The sequence below is a fragment of the Polyergus mexicanus genome, unplaced genomic scaffold, assembly GCF_030449975.1.
Source record: "Polyergus mexicanus isolate NDT 795.1 unplaced genomic scaffold, iyPolMexi1.0 SCAF_211, whole genome shotgun sequence".
NCBI lineage: Eukaryota > Metazoa > Arthropoda > Insecta > Hymenoptera > Formicidae > Polyergus > Polyergus mexicanus.
Genome location: NW_027223531.1, coordinates 1 through 20,435, shown reverse-complemented (window position 1 = coordinate 20,435; position 20,435 = coordinate 1). Strand labels below are relative to the sequence as shown.

Below are 20,435 nucleotides of genomic sequence, written 5' to 3'. Positions count from 1 at the left end.
ACATTTACGATGCCATCCGATAATCACGCTGTCATGAGTATTACAGTCATGATGATCGTGCCATGTATAATGTGTTACGATTATTCCAACAGCAAATTTAATCTTTATTGGCCTTCCTAATCGTTTCATTATTTTAGATCGATTCACACTAGAACTAACCTGTGGAAATATATAATAGTAAAATTCAATCGATATCTTGTCACATAAGCAATTTTTAAAATAATGTAATAACTTAAGTAATAAATAATTATAATTAATATAATCTTTTCATATATTGATATATGAATATTAAATTAAATTAGATTATATGTTTTGCTATAAATTACCTCTATTGTATTTGTAATATGTTTGTATTCAGTTTCAATATTTATGTCCTTAACATCATATTGAAGGCATATAAACAGGAAATTGAAGAAAATGTCAAAACTCCACGTGCCATACATATTATTATTACATATTAATTCTTGATTAAAATTTGCCATCATTTCTCGTGTCATCTAAAAAAAAAAAAAAATAAAACAGACATGTAAAGCAAATTTCGATTATAAACAAAAAAATAAAAAGAAATTCATTACTTTCAATCATTGATTTAATATGTATTCAGATTTATTAAAATAACTATTATTTACTTCGACTTATAATTAATTAAATTAATTATTTATTAGTATTTAATAAATAATTATATAATAAATTATATAATTATTTATTATAATTAAGTAAATTAATTATTTACTTGGACTTATAATCATATTTAATAATATTTACTTGGACTTATAATTAATTGTTATTTTTATTAACTAGTTAAAATTAATAGAGAGGATCAGATATAAAAAATTACTAACCCAAATATTATTGCTTAATGAACTCGCATGAACTAAAAGTTCATTCTGGAAATTGCTTCTTCCTTTGATAATGTTTGATGGATATGGCAAATTGGACTTACTCATATGAAAGTATTCTGCATTATCCCAATTGTTAGTATTACTGAAAATAAGAAAAAAACATTTATATATTATTTATATATATATATATGCGTTTAAACATATAGAAAATATGTTCATTATAATTAAAAGTCATAATTTCTCTAGCAATAGATTGATTAAAAATATTATGCATAAATCTTGATTGCGCAACAAGCTACATTTTTAAAAAATTCTCGAAGAGATTTAACAGCAAATTCTTTTCAATATAACTAAAACTTCAAAAAAACTAATTGCCTAACATGTTTTAAAAAATTATACAAGTTTAAAAAAAAAATGCATCTATAATTTTGCATATAATGTCATTTTGTCATTTCGTACATACTAACATAAAATTATAAAAAATTAAAAAGTATATATATACAGAGTGTCTGATAATAATCTATAATACTTCACTTATTTATACTATAATAATACTTACTATTTTGGTTTCCATATGACCATAATAAAATCTTTATAATTTGTTAGAACGCTATGTATGCCAAGTCTTCTAGCTACGATGTGATACGTAATAGGCAATAACTGTTTTCGAAAACATTCTGCAATCTATGTTAAATTATATTATATTAGAGAAATTGTATATTGAACATTTATAAAATATAAAAATTATAATTATATTTGCGCAGAGCAGAACAAATTATTATTATAATTTAAAATAACTTACATATTTTATATATTTTGCTTCGAGATCTGATGTCATTAATAATTGATGCAATTTATGAATCTCCAACTCGGAAAATATATATTCTTCGAGAACACACATAATTTGCTTTGATTCCGTTTCATTCCAGAAATTGTCATTAATATTATTATTTCTCCAAAAAGAAAATTGCTCTGAAGCCGTAGAGCAGATCGAATGAGCTGAACATTTATTTTTCAGACGAAATAGTACTGTCTGCACTATTCCATCTAACCACGTTTTCACGGCCGAATAAGACACATGTGGCTGAAAATATTGCGCTACGATTGTGAGTTGTTTTTCCAAAAGCTGCTTTGTTTTTGGCATATTTATAAATTTCATTTGCTTATATACAAATCGATACTGTTTTAGACAGTGAAAAATTAGCTTAAAATTATATTCACTTGTCAAATTGGAAAACATTTTGCTGCAAAAAAATTTACATTGTAATTATACAATAATTACATTGATTTATAATATCAATAACAATTTAGTTTATTGAATATTTTACCATGATGTTTGTGCAGAAATTCTGCTTATTTCATCCCACACAAAATAATACGTTGTGGAATTTTCAGTAATTGAACGCAGAAGATGCTCCAATTGTTTCTTGTTAGTATTACATAACTTATTTTGCGTCATCATTATGGCATAATATTGTAACTTTTGGATACAATATAATCCTGTTTCTAGTCTTTCTTTGAAATTGATATGGTGATATATTTTTTTCTGTTTTTCTTTATTATACTTTTTTTCCGCGGTAGGGCAGCTAAAATTAAAAAAGAAATTTCTCATAAATTTCATTAAATAATGCCACAATATCAGCAATAAATTTTAAAACATATACTTTTTAATATATTTTATAAGTCAATTTTAAAACGGATAACTATAAGAAAAATATAAGAAAAATTTTCAAATATTATTACATAAGTAAACATTTATACATATTACAAATTTTAAAATTAAAATATAAAAAATCATAAGAGCATTTTAATATGGTGGTCTTTACGTTTTACACTGTAAAATAAACTTCTTTATAATCACAAAATCAAGTTACAAAATACTTCTCTACACATTTAGTTTTCACTCAATTTCTCTCACTTAAATACGATTTAAAGTAACAAATTTAAATCATGCGAAATTATAGCAGCAGATGCATCTCGATAACACATTGTACATATATGTGTATCGTACAAATTATACTATACAAAAATAAAAAAGCTTACTAATACAACAGTAAAAAAATTTATTTGCAATCTATATTTTTAATAATTCAAAATAATTTGTTTAAAAGAAGGATATATACATATTTTCAAGCACGTTTTAACAAACAAACAAAAAAATAATCATAATAAATAAGATAATCTTTATGCTTATAACTTGATAATAAAACGTAGGTAAAAAAAGATTAACATTATAATTTATGAAAACAATGAATAATTAGCTACGAGCAATACTAAGCCATCTTTATCAAACGGCGCGAAATGGATTGGAATTGACGTATATTATCATGACACGCGCGCGCGCCCGTCGGTCTTTAGATGCATGAAGATTTCGGCTTTACTGAATCTTGATTTTTCACTAAAATTGTATTAAATTGTAACATCAGAATCAGTTTCAATATGCAGTAAAAAGCATCAGGCACAACTTAAAAAAAAAGAACAACACAATAATTTTAACTTTACTTAATTATTTGCGGAGGTACTCCACCGAGTTACGAAAAGTAAAATTAATATAAAAATTTTATAAAAATAAAATACCTCTGATAATATTTCTTTTCACATAATTTGTTGTCATAAATCACTTGTTGCAATCTTGTACACGTCGAGCCACATCTCATTAAATCCTTGGCACTGACGCTCTTATTTTCCAAAATGTGAACAATTATTTCATGAGACAATTTCGTCATTGTAGCCATCGCAAAATATTAAATAATGCTCAAAAGGGTCTGCAATAAACGTTATTTAACAAATGTGAGCGCGAAAGTTCGCTATATCTTTTTCTTGATCTTATCGCGATGAGTCTACTACGGGCACTGTTTTAAAAGTTTTTTTTTACGTTTGTCTAAGACCGTAGGTGGAGCCTTTTTCCGAGTTACAATGTTTCAACTTCGACCAATGATCAATGACCAATGACCAATCAGGACACACGAAAAGAACAAAGATTTTTCCTTCCACTTACCTGTCAATATGAACAATGATTGAAGGTACGTTCGACATTTTCCTAGAAAATACTTTCTAAACTATCGCTTTATGGTCTTTTAAAGATTTATGACTTATGAGTTTCTTTCAATGTCATTTGAAGACCGTTTAAGGTTTGTCAGATACTTAATTACTTATTTGCCGAACTGAATAGAATGTATTGTAATCGAGTCATAGCTTTCAAGAAATTTTCTAAACTCTCGTTCCCCGAGATCAGAACATAATTTTAACATTTTTTGTTTATTTTCACTATTTTATCTCTCTGAGCTTTTTATTTCTAGAGATTATTTTCATTTTTATGTGATGATTTCTCGATAGTGTACATTGGACTTTATCATAGCGCTATGATTCTGATGTTTTCAAAAATGGGGGACGTATGTGAGAAACGATTTAATTAAATTATTCGCCGACTCGCTCATCGTGTCATCGTCGTGGACGAAACACAAAAGAACTGCTCCTCGAATTGCGAAATATAAGATAAAGTTATTGCTCGAGAAGTATAAGCAAATAAACTTATAGAACTAATAACAACATTCGAAAAATATATATAACGTAACAAATTTCTTTCAAGATCGTATAATTTAGTTAAGCGTAAAATAGAAGTAAAAAGAGAAAGTTGACAAAAGCATACATAGCACCATAGCACGGATCAATTTTCCTTTGTGATATATGTGTTGTAGAGAGAAAGTACATTTCTCATTGTAATACGCGCTTTGAGTTTTGCTCCCTGAGATATATGATTCTAAAATATTGTAAAAGTGAAAGTAAAAGATAAACAAAAAGTTTGTAAAAGTAAAATTTCTAGGAAAAGAAATTTAATTCTAATAGCATTAATCCTGACATATGTTTTAAAAATTATGATTCTCAATAAAAATGTTCTTATCATTTTTATGCATTTATCATTAAGCTATTAATTATTCAAGATTGATATAGACATTTATAAAAATATGCAAGTACATGAAATTCATTTATTTTGAACTTTTTTTATGCGGAAAGTTTCAAATATTTCATAGCTTTATTTTATTGTAAAGTAACAATGCCTTTACTTTACAATAGAATAAAATAATGGCTAAAAAAAGTCGTAAATTGTATTTATAATATTTCAAAATTCTTTTTGAAATAAAAACCAAAAGAAATCGCCATAAAATTAAAAGCATTTATTACTTGAGAATGTGCCATCTACAATACACGTCAAAAAGAAAAATGTTCCGTGCTGTAGAAATTTTTGTCAACTTTTTACCATTGTTTTATTATTTCTATTATATATAATATATGTGTAGGATAATTCAAAAGTCCAGAAACGGTCGAATATCTCATAAATAACGCATTTTAGAAAAACCAAGTTTCAAACAAAAGTTATAATGTTTAAATAGTCGCATTCAATGGCAGTATGAGTTTAACCATGAATGGTGTTGCCATCAAGGTTAACGTGCTTTTTTTTAAATGAATACCTATATTTTTTTTATTACACATTCTTATAATCTTTCTTGAGACCTTCTCAAAATTTTTATAATAAAGTATATTTTTATTAAATATTTTTCAAGTTATTTTATATCTTAATCTGACATATTTTGATATAAAATATGTCGTAAAATATTTAATTTTCGATAATCTTATTGCAATACTTTTATGTACAAAATAATGAGGCAAATCAATTGGTATTAAAGAAATAATTGTTTTTAAGAAAAAATTATGTAATTATTTACAATATCTTTTAAAACAATTATTTGTTTTTTTTTTTTTTATATATCAATTGATTCATATAAGTATATACGATCTGCGTCTTTCTTCTCGATACATCATCGATAAATTTTCTGCAAAATTTTAAATTCGATTGTCATATCAAATATTATCATATCGATTAACCATATTTTTTTATTATTTTTAAATCTTGAAATCAAAAGATTACGGAATTGTTTTTCTTTTTTTTTTTTTTTTTACATATATTGTAGAGCGCACATTTTAAAGTCATTAAGACCAAATCCTTTTTTCTAGAAACTGTATCTGTACAATATTTCAAAGTCGTATATCTCAGGAAACAAAAGAAACTGCCATTGCGGCAATGTTGCAAATATTGTTGCAATGTTCTGTGCTATATGGGTAGGGTGACCATTCGTCCCGAATTTTCCGGGACATCCCCATTTTCGGCTCTCATTAGAAGCGTTCCGAAAGAACCTTAAACAGGATGTTATTTGTCCCGATTTTTTACATAATATAATAAATAAATAATATAAAATATAATAACAGATGTTTTCAATTTTATTTTAAGAATTTCATCAATTTAGTTTTAAACTAATGATTATATTTACATTAAAAAATAATAGAAGGCTATGTTTTATTGATTGTTTGACATTGAGTATGAATAGTAAATACAAATCAAAGATAAGAGTCAATCATTAATCTTTTTCAATCTAAAATAAACTAAATACAAAACGAATCTGCATAGAGTCGAAGGCTGGTTCTTTTTTTAGTATTAGCCGATATTATAAAAAAAAAATTCAATAAGATTGCAATACTATAAAATATCATTATATACTGTATAGTAAATTATATAGTATATTATTATACTTTATAAACTATTAAAATATTAAGTATAGCATAAAATATAATATATAAAAAATTAATACAAGCTAATAATGGGAATTTACATGGGATGTCCTCTCTCTCTCTCTCTCTCTCTCTCTCTCTCTCTCTCTCTCTTACACAGTGCAGTATATTTAAGATGAGTATCATTAAAATGCAATATTAAAAAAAATCTTACAACTATAAAATTTTAAAACGTCTTGTAAATGCAATATATCGAGAAATCATCACTCATAAAAATGAAAATAATCTCTAGAAATAAAAAGCTTAGAGAGATAAAATAGTGAAAATAAACAAAAAATGTTAAAATTATGTTCTGATCTCGGCGAACGAGAGTTTAGAAAATTTCTTGAAAGCTATGACTCGATTACAATACATTCTATTCAGTTCGGCAAATAAGTAATTAAGTATCTGACAAACCTTAAACGGTCTTCAAATGATATTGAAAGAAACTCATAAGTCATAAATCTTTAAAAGACTATAAAGCGATAGTTTAGAAAGTACTTTCTAGGAAAATGTCGAACGTACCTTCAATCATTGTTCATATTGACAGGTAAGTGGAAGGAAAAATCTTTGTTCTTTTCGTGTTCTGATTGGTCATTGGTCATTGGTCATTGATCATTGGTTAAAGTTGAAACATTGTAACTCGGAAAAAGGCTCCACCTACGATCTTAGACAAACGTAAAAAAAAAACTTTTAAAACAGTGCCCGTAGTAGACTCATCGCGATAAGATCAAGAAAAAATTTTGGGAACTTTCGCGCTCACATTTGTTAAATAACGTTTATTACAGACCCTCTTGAGCATTATTTAATATTTTGCGATGGCTACAATGACGAAATTGCCTCATGAAATAATTGTTCACATTTTGGAAAATAAGAGCGTCAGTGCCAAGGATTTAATGAGATGTGGCTCGACGTGTACAAGATTGCAACAAGTGATTTATGACAACAAATTATGTGAAAAGAAATATTATCAGAGGTATTTTATTTTTATAAAATTTTTATATTAATTTTACTTTTCGTAACTCGGTGGAGTACCTCCGCAAATAATTAAGTAAAGTTAAAATTATTGTGTTGTTCTTTTTTTTTTAAGTTGTGCCTGATGCTTTTTACTGCATATTGAAACTGATTCTGATGTTACAATTTAATACAATTTTAGTAAAAAATCAAGATTCAGTAAAGCCGAAATCTTCATGCATCTAAAGACTCGACGTGTCACGATGACACGTCAATTCCAATCCGTCTCGCGCCGTTTGATAAAGATGGCTTAGTATTGCTCGTAGCTAATTATTCATTGTTTTCATAAATTATAATCTTAATCTTTTTTTACCTAAGTTTTATTATCAAGTTATAAGCATAAAGATTATCCTATTTATTATTATTATTTTTTATTTGTTTGTTAAAACATGTTTAAAAAATATGTATGTGTCCTTCTTTTAAACAAATTATTTTAAATTATTAAAAATATAGATTGCAAATAAATTTTTTTACTGTTGTATTAGTAAGCTTTTTTATTTTTGTATAGTATAATTTGTACGATACACATATATGCACAATGTGTTATCGAGATGCATCTGCTGCTATAATTTCGCATGATTTAAATTTGTTACTTTAAATCGTATTTAAATGAGAGAAATTGAGTGAAAACTAAATGTGTAGAGAAGTATTTTGTAACTTGATTTTGTGATTATAAAGAAGTTTATTTTACAGTGTAAAACGTAAAGACCACCATATTAAAATGCTCTTATGATTTTTTATATTTTAATTTTAAAATTAGTAATATGTATAAATGTTTACTTATGTAATAATATTTGAAAATTTTTCTTATATTTTTCTTATAGTTATCCGTTTTAAAATTGACTTATAAAATATATTTTTTACCTTTTATAAATAATTATATCTTTTAAAACTTATGATATAATCATATTTTTCTATTGTAACTTTCAAACTTTATGGATTTTATAATTTTGTAAAACTTTATATGCAATCAATTTTAACTACTTGAAGAGATTGTAAAGATTGTGTTCGTGAACATTTCTTTTATCTAATATATTTTTTTCAATTTTTGTTCATTTTAATGGCATGTGTAGAACGAAAAATATCCTTACACATTTAGTTTTCACTCGATTTCTCTCATTTAAATATGATTTAAAATAACAAATATATGTAATTGCTGCGCGCGATCTTTGCTTCTCGCGTGACTTGACGCGAGACACTACCATGTCTCTTGATTATGAAATTTATATGTACTTTAAAAAGTATATGTTTTAAAATTTATTGCTGATATTGTGGCATTATTTAATGAAATTTATGAGAAATTTCTTTTTTAATTTTAGCTGTCCTACCGCGGAAAAAAAGTATAATAAAGAAAAACAGAAAAAAATATATCACCATATCAATTTCAAAGAAAGATTAGAAACAGGATTATATTGTATCCAAAAGTTACAATATTATGCCATAATGATGACGCAAAATAAGTTATGTAATACTAACAAGAAACAATTGGAGCATCTTCTGCGTTCAATTACTGAAAATTCCACAACGTATTATTTTGTGTGGGATGAAATAAGCAGAATTTCTGCACAAACATCATGGTAAAATATTCAATAAACTAAATTGTTATTGATATTATAAATCAATGTAATTATTGTATAATTACAATGTAAATTTTTTTGCAGCAAAATGTTTTCCAATTTGACAAGTGAATATAATTTTAAGCTAATTTTTCACTGTCTAAAACAGTATCGATTTGTATATAAGCAAATGAAATTTATAAATATGCCAAAAACAAAGCAGCTTTTGGAAAAACAACTCACAATCGTGGCGCAATATTTTCAGCCACATGTGTCTTATTCGGCCGTGAAAACGTGGTTAGATGGAATAGTGCAGACAGTACTATTTCGTCTGAAAAATAAATGTTCAGCTCATTCGATTTGCTCTACGGCTTCAGAGCAATTTTCTTTTTGGAGAAATAATAATATTAATGACAATTTCTGGAATGAAACGGAATCAAAGCAAATTATGTGTGTTCTCGAAGAATATATATTTTCCGAGTTGGAGATTCATAAATTGCATCAATTATTAATGACATCAGATCTCGAAGCAAAATATATAAAATATGTAAGTTATTTTAAATTATAATAATAATTTGTTCTGCTCTGCGCAAATATAATTATAATTTTTATATTTTATAAATGTTCAATATACAATTTCTCTAATATAATATAATTTAACATAGATTGCAGAATTTTTTCGAAAATATCTATTGACCGTCACGTATCACATCGTAGCTAGAAGATTTGGCATACATAGCATTCTGGGATTAGATCGAAAAAATATTGCAGTCATATGGAAACCAAAATAGTAAGTATAATTTTAGTTTATTGTTAAAACTCTTTCAATATTTCTGGATATATATATACTTGTTTATAAAGACATTTCTATAATTTCTTAGGTTACTTATTTGTTTTAAATTTATGAGAAACAAAAGATCGTAGCATAAACATATATTTTCCTCAAACATTTAACAAAACATTAGTGCGCGCGTTATATACACACAAACAGAAAAATAATCAAAATCTCTTTCTTTCGGTAAAAAATCAAAGCCATCTTGAGATTTTTAAATGGAACAATATAATTTCTTTTACAAAAATGTGCTTTTTTTCATTTATTTTACACAAACACATTCACATATTTAGATTAAAAAAAATTACGTTTTATAAATTATATTTCACTGATGAAAATTATTAATTTTTTATAATTTTGTATTAACATGTACAAAATGACAAAATGAGTTTATATTAAATTACAGATGCCTTTTTTTTTTTTTTTAAACAGCTTGTATAATTTTTTGAAACATGTTAGGCAACTATTTTTTATTTTATATTGAAAAGAACTTGCTGTCAAATCTCTTTGAGAACTTTTTAAAGATGTAGCTTCTTGCGCAATTAAGATTTATGCACAACATTTTTAATCAATCTATTGCTACAAAAATTGTAAATTTTAATCACAATGAACATACTGTCTATATGTTTAAACGCAAATATGTATATGTATATAAATGTATATAGAATATATAAATGTTTTTTTTCTTATTTTCAGTACAGACAGTTATATAGAGTATGGAGATAATGTAGAGTACTTTTATATAAGCCAGAACTCCAATTTACAGTATCCATCAAACATCATCAAAGGAAGAAGTAATATCCGGACTGGAAATTCACTTTTAATTCATACAAGTTCGTTAAGCAATAATATTTGGGTTAGTAATTTCTTATATCCGATTCTCTATATTAATTTTATTAAGTATTTAATAAAAATAACAATTAATTATAATTCTAAGTAAATAATACGTTATTTCAATAAGTCTCAATACGTTTTAAATCAATGAGTGAAAGTAATAAACTCCTTTCTATTTTTTTGTCTGTATAATTGATATTTTCTTTACATGTCTGTTTTTTTTTTCTTTTTAGATGACACTAGAAATAATACAGAATTTAAACCAAGAATTAAAATATAATCGTAACATAAATTACGAATGGAATTTCAACATCCTCTTAGAGTTTCTATGTACATGCATTTCATTTGATTTTGAGAGGATAAATATCGGATATGAGTACGAAAACATTACAAATAAAATAGAAGTAGGTTATAACACATTGTATAATGTAATTTACATGTTCATATATCAATGTTAAATGAAAAAATTATATATTAATTATAATTATTTATTATTTTTAAGTTATTACATTATTTTAAAAATTGCTTGTGTGGAAAAAAGATATCGATTGAATTTTGCTATTATATTTCCACAGGTTATATCTAACGTAGTAAAAAAACGAGTAAAAGGAAGGTCGAAAAATGTTAAATTTGCCGTTGGAATGATCGTAACGCATCATGATGATTATCATAACGGTAATGATAATAATAATCATGACGGCGTAATAATGGGATGGCATCATGAATGTGAATCAGAATGGTTCTTGATCAATTTGATTACGTCTAATAAGTGCCCGTATCTAGGTAAATATAATTGTCACATCTGCACATGTGAAGAAAATGAAGAAAGTGAAGAATTTTCAGCCCGTCAACCGCACTACATCGTTCTCATCGAGAATAATAGCTTATGTTATGTGCGACAAGGTATGATTATTAATAGCATTCTTATAAATCATATATGTATTTTATGATCTTTTATCTATACAATATATCTTTTTCATTTTAGATAAACTATCGATACTTCCGCCAAAAAGAATCAATAACATAGAAATTGGAAAATACTTCTCTAGATTCGAAGGTACTTATTACGTAGCGAATGAAAGCTTAAGAAAACGTTATCCAAACGATAACGCTGCAATAGCCAAGATACTTGCTAAGTAGTTCTTATTAATTTAAAATGTACAACCTGTATACAGAGTGTTTTAGTCCCGCAACAGTCAAATATCTCTAAAATAAAGTATTTTTGAAAAAAATGTTTGTAATAAAAGTTGTAGGATTTTAATTGGCGCATTAAGTAAGCAATATTAATATGATAAGAAAAATGATCTGTAATTATTCTTGGGTCTCTTTTACACACGTAGACCGACATATCGTATATATGCTCGCGTGATTCATCGCGATGAATAGCGTACATCGAACTTTATGATAGCGCTACGCGATGTTCTCAAAGATGGAGGGTGTAGGTAAGAAACGATTAAAATATTAATTAAAAGCTATTTCATAAATTGTCAATCACCTAAGTCACAGCTATATATTGTATATAACTTCCGCAATACACCCCATATTTAACTATGAATATCTTATTAACCATAACCGACATCAAAAATCCCTACTGTTTTTATCGATTGTCATACAATATTTATAATTGCATATTTAATGTTAAGTATAATTTAAACATATATATGCATATACGCAAATATAAAATTCTCAAAACAACGGGCGCCAATCTGCGTTAGCTAGGTTTGCCAGGATTTGAAAATCCCGAATGGAGGACACAAAGCAATCTTACAAAAAAAAAAAAAACCAGGAGACTGGGCAGATGGATGAAAATGAAAAAAACGCTCAACGTATCGGTGCAATTATCTTTCTTTATCAAGCAATCAATATACTACTAGTATCGAAAATATCGAAAAGTGGTTGTAGCACGGACATAAATCACATGGAGATTTGACCGACAATATCGAAAAGTGTGTGACTATGTGTTTCCAATTCCTAAAAGTGGATGGCGCTGCTGTACGGCGTAGGGATGGCCGCTCTCAGAGACCTCAGACTTTTCTCTGGTTAAAAGAAACTTTTCTGACAGAAAGATGCACGCACACGTGTCGAATTGTTATGGAATATAAATGTCAAATATCATCATTTTTAATTTAATCTTTAGATTACTAATTAAAATATGGCCCACGTTAATCAAGATCAAGGAATAGGAGAATATATGGACTTTTTAACAAAGTTTCACAATATTTCGAATAAATTGAAAAAGTAAAAGTTTCTTTAAATATTTATATAATTAGAAGCTTTTATATATGTGGCAGTAATTTTTTCTTTTATTTATAATATGTATAAATTCGTTTATTTTTAGTTTATTTTTAATTAGGTATAGGCTTACTTTTTTTTTTTTTTTTTTGTACTTTTGTCTGTTATCTCTGTGGCTGAACTGTATTACGGCTGAAGTTAAATCTTATTAATTTGTTTCGTACTAGAGGGTTTTTCTTCTCATAAATAATTGAATTGAATAAATAAATATTTATTAATCTTTTAGACGATTTTTGAGGAAGCCAAACGTCTCAGAGGCATGTAATCAATTTAGTGAGTATTTATCATAATATATATAGGTTTGCACAAATTTTTAATTAATATCAGAAAAAAATTATGTATAAAATGGAAATTTTTGTTTTTAGGTGTCTTAGCCACTGAATGCGAACAGAAAGAATTGTGGCAATATGCAGGTTTGTGTTGGTTGGCAGCTGCTAGATGTCAAGGCACATTAGAAAATGCCTCTTCTGAAATAAATCTTCTGATAAAAGCGGGAAGGCAATTTCTCGTAGCTGAGAAAAAAGACAATGATATAGGATGTCTTTCTATAGGCCATGAAAACATACAGGTTTTTATATGAATATAAATTTACAAAGAAAATAAAGAAAAAAAATTAAAAATATCTTTCCTACATGCTAGGCAGTTGTGAGTTGTTTCGGTCACTCTATGGCAAGATGCAGCAGCCAACCAGGATTTAATACAATTTCTGCAGGTCTATCGGTAGAATTGGCATTAACATTGGGTTCGAGTTCTGCTGGCATTCAATATCTGCGGAAAGCGATTGATATATTTCCTACATCAAAAGCTATTAATACTTTAGTATCTTTTCATATAAGCCTAGGTTGGTATTTATCATTCAATTCTCTTTATACTTTTTGTAAATAATTTATATTTCTGCTGTCATCCTTTTAAGTTAACAAAGAATTATGTATAATGTATATATATATATATATATATATATATATATATATATATATATATATATATATATTAGTACTTCATATATGTATAATTTTATTTTTATAGGAGATTATGTAGCTGCACTACAGATCCTTAACGAATTCGTAGAATTTGCAGAAGCTTGTGTTGTGGCTGGTACGAGAGGAAATTATAATGCTATTCTACATAGGTATTATATATATAATATTTTGTAGAAGCATATATTTTTAATATTTAATTTAAAAATATACAATAAAATCAATGATTGGTAGGTGTGAGGTGACACGAGTACTTTTACTACTCATTCTTCAGCCATCACCGCAGAGATTAACACCTTCTCTCGCACAAGTTCTCGAAAAATATGCATGGGCCGAAGAAAATGTGAATAATAGTACGGATCACATGTGAATTTGGCTATTTCAAATTTTACAAAAATATTTATTTATTTATTTTTAATTTGATATTAGTCTTTATGTATATAATAATATATTTAAAATTTTATTAAATTAATTGAAATTATTTGTTTGTTTTGCCCAGATCTCAATATGAGCGAGGATGAATTATTGTTGTTACAATCCCTGGTATTAGCATGTCAATCTCACGATCATCAAGCAATATTGGAACTCGAGAGCGAATTATATCCTTACTTTGACACAGAACAAAAGGAATTGTTACATAAATTGATACAAGTATTATCAATGCAGTAAATATATATAAGATAATGAAACCACGAGATGTGTAACTAATTTATGTCCGGAATTTCATTATAGACTCGTGATTTTACATCATATTGTACAGTGTATCGAAATAAAAAATCGAGACATATTCGTCGAGAAACGAACGTGAAGAATGTCAGAGTCCAAAGTTATTTTTCTTTCATTTCTATACGATTACATTATTAGAGACCTCGAAATAGGTTTCTACTTAAACTATTACACAACTCAGATGACGCCAATGAGATGAGCCGCACTTTTACTAATTTAGTAATAGTGTCGCAAGTAGTGAATACGGTAGTAAATCGCTTCTTATGACCTTGTTCGTAGTAGTAAGAGCGGCGAGCGATGTGAAAAGAGGAAGAACTTTTTAGATGAGAATCATAAAACGAACGATTGGAATGAAGCGCGAGGCTGGGAGGAAGGGCGTATGGTATCGTGGAGGAGGGGATGTCTCGCGCGTCCCACGATACACAACTAAGATTCTTCGTTCCTTCCATCCTTCCATAGCTACTATTCAAGACAGAGTCTCTCAGTCATCGCGCGAAGTGCCTCCGGAGTCCTTCGGATCGGGATTGATTGCGGTCTATTGAATTGTTTAATCTTAAATTCTGCACCGAGGTAACGATCTCTTCATTTTATTGTTTGATGTTCTCTATAACGGATCTTTTTGGTCCTGTAACATACAAAAACAAGTATAAATATAAAAATTCACCGAGATGCCCCGGAACGATGCGTCAGTCTTTTTTATTCAGACTTGAGAAACAAGAAGGCTGTTCGAGGGCAAACTATCTTTATAATAGGAATGAAAATCATCTTCAAGGACGCCGATTAATTCCTCAATTTAAAAGTCAAAGTTTATAGAAAGATACTTTCATTTTCAAATCACATTCCAAATGAAACGATTATTAATCAGATATGAGTAAGTTAAATTGCGATTGTATTTCATCATTTGATTTCTTTACGATCAGATATTTTCTGTGAATTTACTTAAATAATAATATCAAATAAAAAAAAAAAATATATATATATATATATATCTGCATTTACACAAAATTAGAATTTGATTTTCAAAATTGGAAATTTAAATATTTAAATTTTTTAAATGTCACGGATTATATATGATGTTCAATTCAAGGTTGAATGAGTGTCTATTATGATTGTCTGACTTTGATTGCCGTTAAATATTTTCACTACAAGAATTTGATTACAAGCTTAATTAATTAAACATAACTATATCCATGATTTACTTGAAAATATATGAAACTTCATACACACTAGCAATTATATATATCTTGTATTTCCCGGATTATATATATTGTCTTGTATATAATTTACGAGACATTTAAAAAATTTAAATATTTAAATTTTCGATTTAAAAAATAAATTTCTAATTTTTTATGTAGATGTGGATATTCTTTTTTATATATTTGGTGTATACGCCATATTTCAGAGGCGTTTTTTTTTTTCATTCCTTTTTACCGCCGAGACACTACCAAGATATACCGCTATACGATGATTTACCACTTATTTCGGTGACCTTGAACTCTCTTCGCTTGAACGAAGGTGAATGCCCTAAGCACTTGTATTCTGTGACTTGCAAGTGTGCATTTCTATGCAGATAAAAGTCTGGCCTATATGGGAACAGTTTGAAAGAATTGTTTATCTATTTAAAAAATTTATTTACAGGAGAGAAATATTTATTTATGTTACAAATATTCGTTTTTATATAAAGCATATTTACGAAGGAATATTTCGACGAAAAATCTGTCAATTAAAAATCTATTTCTCGTCTAGTCAGAAGAAAATGACCGGAGATTGGAGGACCATTTTCGTAACCGGAGGCGCCGGTTACATCGGAAGTCATTGCATCGTCGAACTCTTGGAGTCCGGATACAACGTGGTTGCAATAGATAATTTCGCAAATAGCGTGACGGAAACCGATGGCGAATCCGCGGCGCTTAAAAAAGTCGAGCAAATAACAGGGAAGAAGGTCATGTTTTATAACTGCGATCTGCTCGATAGAGAGAAACTCGAAACAATTTTTAATAAGGTATAGCATTCATTAATATCATTTTGTATTATATATATGTATATATATATATATGTATATATTCTATTTTTTTATCGTTATATATTATAATCGCGTAAAGTTTTTGAATAAGATAAAAGAGCGATCTCTTTTTTTAGATCATACATGTATAAAAAAAGTAATTTGTTATTTTCAGCACAAAATAGACTGTGTAATACATTTTGCGGCTATCAAAGCCGTTGGCGAATCAATGCAAGTTCCACTTCATTACTATCGGAATAATATAATAGGAGCTATTAATTTGCTCGAGGTATAAAAAAGAATATATTACACACGTTTTGGATCATCTCTTTAAATAATTCGATACACATCTTATTTACAGGTGATGAAAGCAGCTGGCTGTTTTCAGCTTGTATTCAGTAGCTCTTGCACAGTTTACGGCGAGCCTACAGAATTGCCTATCACAGAGGAACACGAAACTGGTAATATCACCAATGTTTACGGCCGAACAAAGTACTTTATCGAAGAGATGTTGAAGGATATATCTAAAGCTGAAAAGGTTTGTATGCATACAAAATCTGAAATTTGCTCTTTTGCATATTTATACGATCAAATATAAATAAAAGTTATCTAAGTTTACCTACATAATAAAATTATTGTAATATATTTCAAAATCTTCTTTAGTTTTATTTTTCCACGAGAAATTATATATCATCACGTGTATGCATAATTCTTCTAATTTTTATTGATGATCTTTTGTTTTGTTTAACATAAGAATTGGAACATTATATCCTTGAGGTATTTCAACCCTGTGGGTGCTCATTGTAGCGGTCTGATCGGCGAAGATCCAACGAAACCATTTTCGAATTTGATGCCGTATATCGCTCAAGTCGCTTTGAGACACAAACCGGAACTAGTTATATTCGGCGGCGATTATGCTACGAATGATGGTACAGGTAGTAAATTATCTTTGATTCTAATATGAAAGTATAAGCATATAATTTAATATATAATCTGTGCATAATATAATATTATTTCGCGCTCTATATTCTTTTCCGACAGGTGTTCGAGATTATATTCATGTTATGGATTTGGCGGCAGGCCATGTGGCGGCGTTAAACGCCTTGCACAAACAGCATCTCAGACTTAAGATTTATAACTTGGGTACCGGCAATGGTGTAACTGTATTAGAATTGATAAAAACGTTTGAAAAAGTCACTGGCACTACTGTGCCTTACGTGGTAAAAGCAAGAAGAGAGGGCGATATTGTGTCAATGTATGCTAATACAGATTTGGCAAAAAAAGAACTGGGATGGACAGCGAAATATAACGTTGAGCAAATGTGTAAGTAGTGTAAAATTTTAGGTCAGTAATCTCAAAACATATTTAATGAATGATAAATACAGGTCAAGACTTTTGGAGGTGGCAAGTAATGAATCCGCATGGTTATCGAACTTCAATAAAGAATGATATTAATGAACATTCGTAACAACGAACTGTATCAAAGAACTTGTGCAAATAATTTATAATAAAGGACCCATACAAGTTTTATCTTATAATTTACATATTTATATTGTCTATAATAGCTTTTTTTTTACATTTTACAATTAATTTTTACTCTGGTTCTCGCTCCTTTCATTGTCAGCATTATTTTCAGCTTTCTTATTTTCATCCAGAATTTCATAGAGTGATAAATGTTGAAATTTTAAAATTTCCAAACCCCAACTCGTCCATCCAGGCAATAGATATCTTGCAAAAATTTCTAAACATTTTGGCTCATTTGGGAGATACTCCTTTATGATTTCTAAATAAATTTTTTATTTCAATATGTTGCTAAAAATTTTATATTTCTTATATTTTTTAATTTTTATATTATATTCATACCTGTGAGAGGTGGTTTGTGAGAATGCACTGCACTAGGTACACTGATCATTAGCTTGCTATCAGGAATATTTACTTTGTCTTCCTCTAATGCAGATCCTAATATCAGTAATTCATAAGGTTGTTTTCCAGGCGCCAAATTAAAATTGCATATAGTATCGCCTGCCTGTGTTACCTAAAATGGCAAATTGTGTTATCTAATGTTTGTTGTATTGTATATTTACCACATTGTATTAGGTAAAAATTGTATTACAAGAGACATCACTTACTTTGATCCAATACCATTTAGCTCTATGAGTAATGCCCCAGGACGGAAATATTTCATTAAAGATACTATTTAAATGATTAGATGAATTAGTGCACCATATAGCCACAATACCATTTGAATGTAATAATTTTCTTATTGGTATCTTAATTAATTCTTCATTGTACATCATTTTGTAACTATAAAAGAGCAATGGTATGCAAATATTTCTCATTTTAAGCGATCAAAAATTATATACGTTTATTTATTCTCATTTGAGATTAAACAAATTAAATTTATAATATAAAACATAAATTGCATACTTTTTAAATACACTAAGGTTTGTTTTTCTATTTATATGTGTAGTCTAATATATATGTATATAATCACCTAGCTTCAGCGTATTTCATTTTTTTTCTTCTAATTGATTTGTTCCACCAAGGTGGATCCAATAATATAAAATCATACTGATTGTTCAGTTCCATCTTCTTTTCTATATCTTTCACGTCATAGCAATAAAATGTACATTCCTTTGGGAATACATATTTCTTATTGTGAGTCTCAGATATGACAGCATTATTCGTATCATTGGATCCATATAGATTCTCATCTTTGAGACAATAGGTATCCTGATAAAATTTCTGTGATGCCAAGCGTGCAGCTTCATTATTATCCAAAGACACATTTTCATTAAAGAGTCCTCTGGTTTTTGCAGTAGATATTATTGTGCTGAATTTTTGTTTAACATGATCAACCTGTTATAAGAATTACTTGAGATATCATAAACCGAAAGTATAATTTTCACACCATAAGAGTTCTTAGTTTTAATTTTATAAGAAATCATACAATATAGAAATTAAATATCATTTTTTTTTTTTAAACCTACTTCTTCCAAGTCCCTTTCTGGCAATAATTGTGAACGCTTCCTCTTTTTCTTATTATGCGATACAGCGTCATCCTGAACAGTTTGCGTAATTTGATTTTGCCTCAAATACTGAGAATTTATCTCGAATATCATTTTATTGAAGATCAAAGTGCAAAATCCACTATCGTTCAAGACTTTCTTATATATCTCATTGAGATATTGCAAGTGTGATACAATCCAACCTTCTTCGCTAGTAAGAAGGATACTCATACTTGATCTTGAAAGTTGATTTATTATATTTATTTGTGTCATACACAAAAATGCACGTGTAATATTTATTATAAATCTCTTATAGATACATTCTATGTTCATACATTCACCATTATATATCAAGTCATTTAATGACTATCGTACATGTCAATCCATGCGAGGAGAATATTAATTATCTACACACATACTACAATATATTTCATTGTAATATGTGAATCTATACAACAAGATTATTTGAAAAATCTATATACACAACGAATAATTGTATTGGAATTCGATACTTTGATATTATTGGTCGCCATTTGCCGGCGTTTTATTCGCTCCAATAATACTCGCTTGTTATCATCCTGTTTTCTCTGGTCCTTTCCTCCCTCGAGGAACGTTCTATTTACAAACAGAAGCTACCTGCTTTTTATCGTTATAAAAGTATATTTCCAACGACGAGCTATGGTCTTATTAGGCGAAATATTTCCGGATTTTACAGCGGAGACAGTACTCTGCGTTGATACCACTGCTT

General features: G+C 28.0%; 4 protein-coding genes across 8 annotated transcripts; 3 read left to right on the top strand and 1 right to left on the bottom strand.

Moving 5' to 3' along the window:
• Nucleotides 1-7,251: 7,251 nt before the first annotated feature.
• LOC138944474 (uncharacterized) lies at nt 7,252-9,712 on the top strand. The gene is made up of 4 exons (XM_070315333.1): nt 7,252-7,422; nt 8,780-9,037; nt 9,122-9,457; nt 9,682-9,712. The coding sequence occupies exons 1-4, from the start codon at nt 7,265-7,267 to the stop codon at nt 9,710-9,712; spliced, it is 783 nt and encodes a 260-aa protein (XP_070171434.1). The 5' UTR covers nt 7,252-7,264.
• Nucleotides 9,713-12,691: 2,979 nt separating this feature from the next.
• LOC138944477 (40-kDa huntingtin-associated protein) lies at nt 12,692-14,763 on the top strand. Its single transcript, XM_070315340.1, has 7 exons — nt 12,692-12,920; nt 13,201-13,247; nt 13,340-13,542; nt 13,614-13,815; nt 14,001-14,103; nt 14,186-14,304; nt 14,451-14,763. The coding sequence occupies exons 1-7, from the start codon at nt 12,835-12,837 to the stop codon at nt 14,618-14,620; spliced, it is 930 nt and encodes a 309-aa protein (XP_070171441.1). The 5' UTR covers nt 12,692-12,834; the 3' UTR covers nt 14,621-14,763.
• Nucleotides 14,764-14,814: 51 nt separating this feature from the next.
• Nucleotides 14,815-18,198, top strand: LOC138944476 (UDP-glucose 4-epimerase). Of its 4 annotated transcripts, XM_070315337.1 has the most exons (8): nt 14,815-14,923; nt 15,001-15,247; nt 16,424-16,679; nt 16,855-16,968; nt 17,041-17,217; nt 17,434-17,614; nt 17,721-18,002; nt 18,065-18,198. In XM_070315337.1, exons 3-8 carry the CDS (start codon nt 16,434-16,436, stop codon nt 18,145-18,147), a joined length of 1,083 nt encoding a protein of 360 aa, XP_070171438.1. In that variant the 5' UTR covers nt 14,815-14,923; nt 15,001-15,247; nt 16,424-16,433; the 3' UTR covers nt 18,148-18,198. The 4 variants fall into 4 exon arrangements, with proteins under 4 accessions (XP_070171438.1, XP_070171440.1, XP_070171437.1 ...); XM_070315339.1 differs by having other exon boundaries at nt 14,815-15,247; nt 17,434-17,608; XM_070315336.1 differs by having other exon boundaries at nt 14,815-15,247.
• On the bottom strand, nt 18,179-20,403 carry Mettl4 (Methyltransferase like 4). 2 transcript variants are annotated; one of them, XM_070315335.1, is made up of 5 exons: nt 19,670-20,403; nt 19,174-19,538; nt 18,809-18,872; nt 18,543-18,714; nt 18,179-18,462 (listed from the first exon to the last, which is right to left on the bottom strand). In XM_070315335.1, exons 1-5 carry the CDS (start codon nt 20,018-20,020, stop codon nt 18,266-18,268), a joined length of 1,149 nt encoding a protein of 382 aa, XP_070171436.1. In that variant the 5' UTR covers nt 20,021-20,403; the 3' UTR covers nt 18,179-18,265. The 2 variants fall into 2 exon arrangements, with proteins under 2 accessions (XP_070171436.1, XP_070171435.1); XM_070315334.1 differs by having other exon boundaries at nt 18,180-18,462; nt 18,809-18,983.
• Between the last annotated feature and the right edge of the window lie 32 nt (nt 20,404-20,435).

Bases quoted from the DNA above. Each gene is read 5' to 3' on its own strand.
- LOC138944474 (XM_070315333.1), top strand. From the start codon at position 7,265: ATGGCTACAATGACGAAATTGCCTCATGAAATAATTGTTCACATTTTG. The intron at 7,423-8,779 runs GTATTTTATTTT...TTTTAATTTTAG, and splicing joins GAAAAGAAATATTATCAGAG to CTGTCCTACCGCGGAAAAAA. The intron at 9,038-9,121 runs GTAAAATATTCA...ATTTTTTTGCAG, and splicing joins ATTTCTGCACAAACATCATG to CAAAATGTTTTCCAATTTGA.
- LOC138944477 (XM_070315340.1), top strand. From the start codon at position 12,835: ATGGCCCACGTTAATCAAGATCAAGGAATAGGAGAATATATGGACTTT. The intron at 13,816-14,000 runs GTTGGTATTTAT...TTATTTTTATAG, and splicing joins ATCTTTTCATATAAGCCTAG to GAGATTATGTAGCTGCACTA. The intron at 14,305-14,450 runs GTACGGATCACA...TGTTTTGCCCAG, and splicing joins CGAAGAAAATGTGAATAATA to ATCTCAATATGAGCGAGGAT.
- LOC138944476 (XM_070315337.1), top strand. From the start codon at position 16,434: ATGACCGGAGATTGGAGGACCATTTTCGTAACCGGAGGCGCCGGTTAC. The intron at 16,680-16,854 runs GTATAGCATTCA...TGTTATTTTCAG, and splicing joins TCGAAACAATTTTTAATAAG to CACAAAATAGACTGTGTAAT. The intron at 17,218-17,433 runs GTTTGTATGCAT...GTTTAACATAAG, and splicing joins ATATATCTAAAGCTGAAAAG to AATTGGAACATTATATCCTT.
- Mettl4 (XM_070315334.1), bottom strand. From the start codon at position 20,020: ATGAACATAGAATGTATCTATAAGAGATTTATAATAAATATTACACGT. The intron at 18,715-18,808 runs GTAAGTGATGTC...TTGCCATTTTAG, and splicing joins CTAAATGGTATTGGATCAAA to GTAACACAGGCAGGCGATAC. The intron at 18,463-18,542 runs GTATGAATATAA...AAATTTATTTAG, and splicing joins TCACAAACCACCTCTCACAG to AAATCATAAAGGAGTATCTC.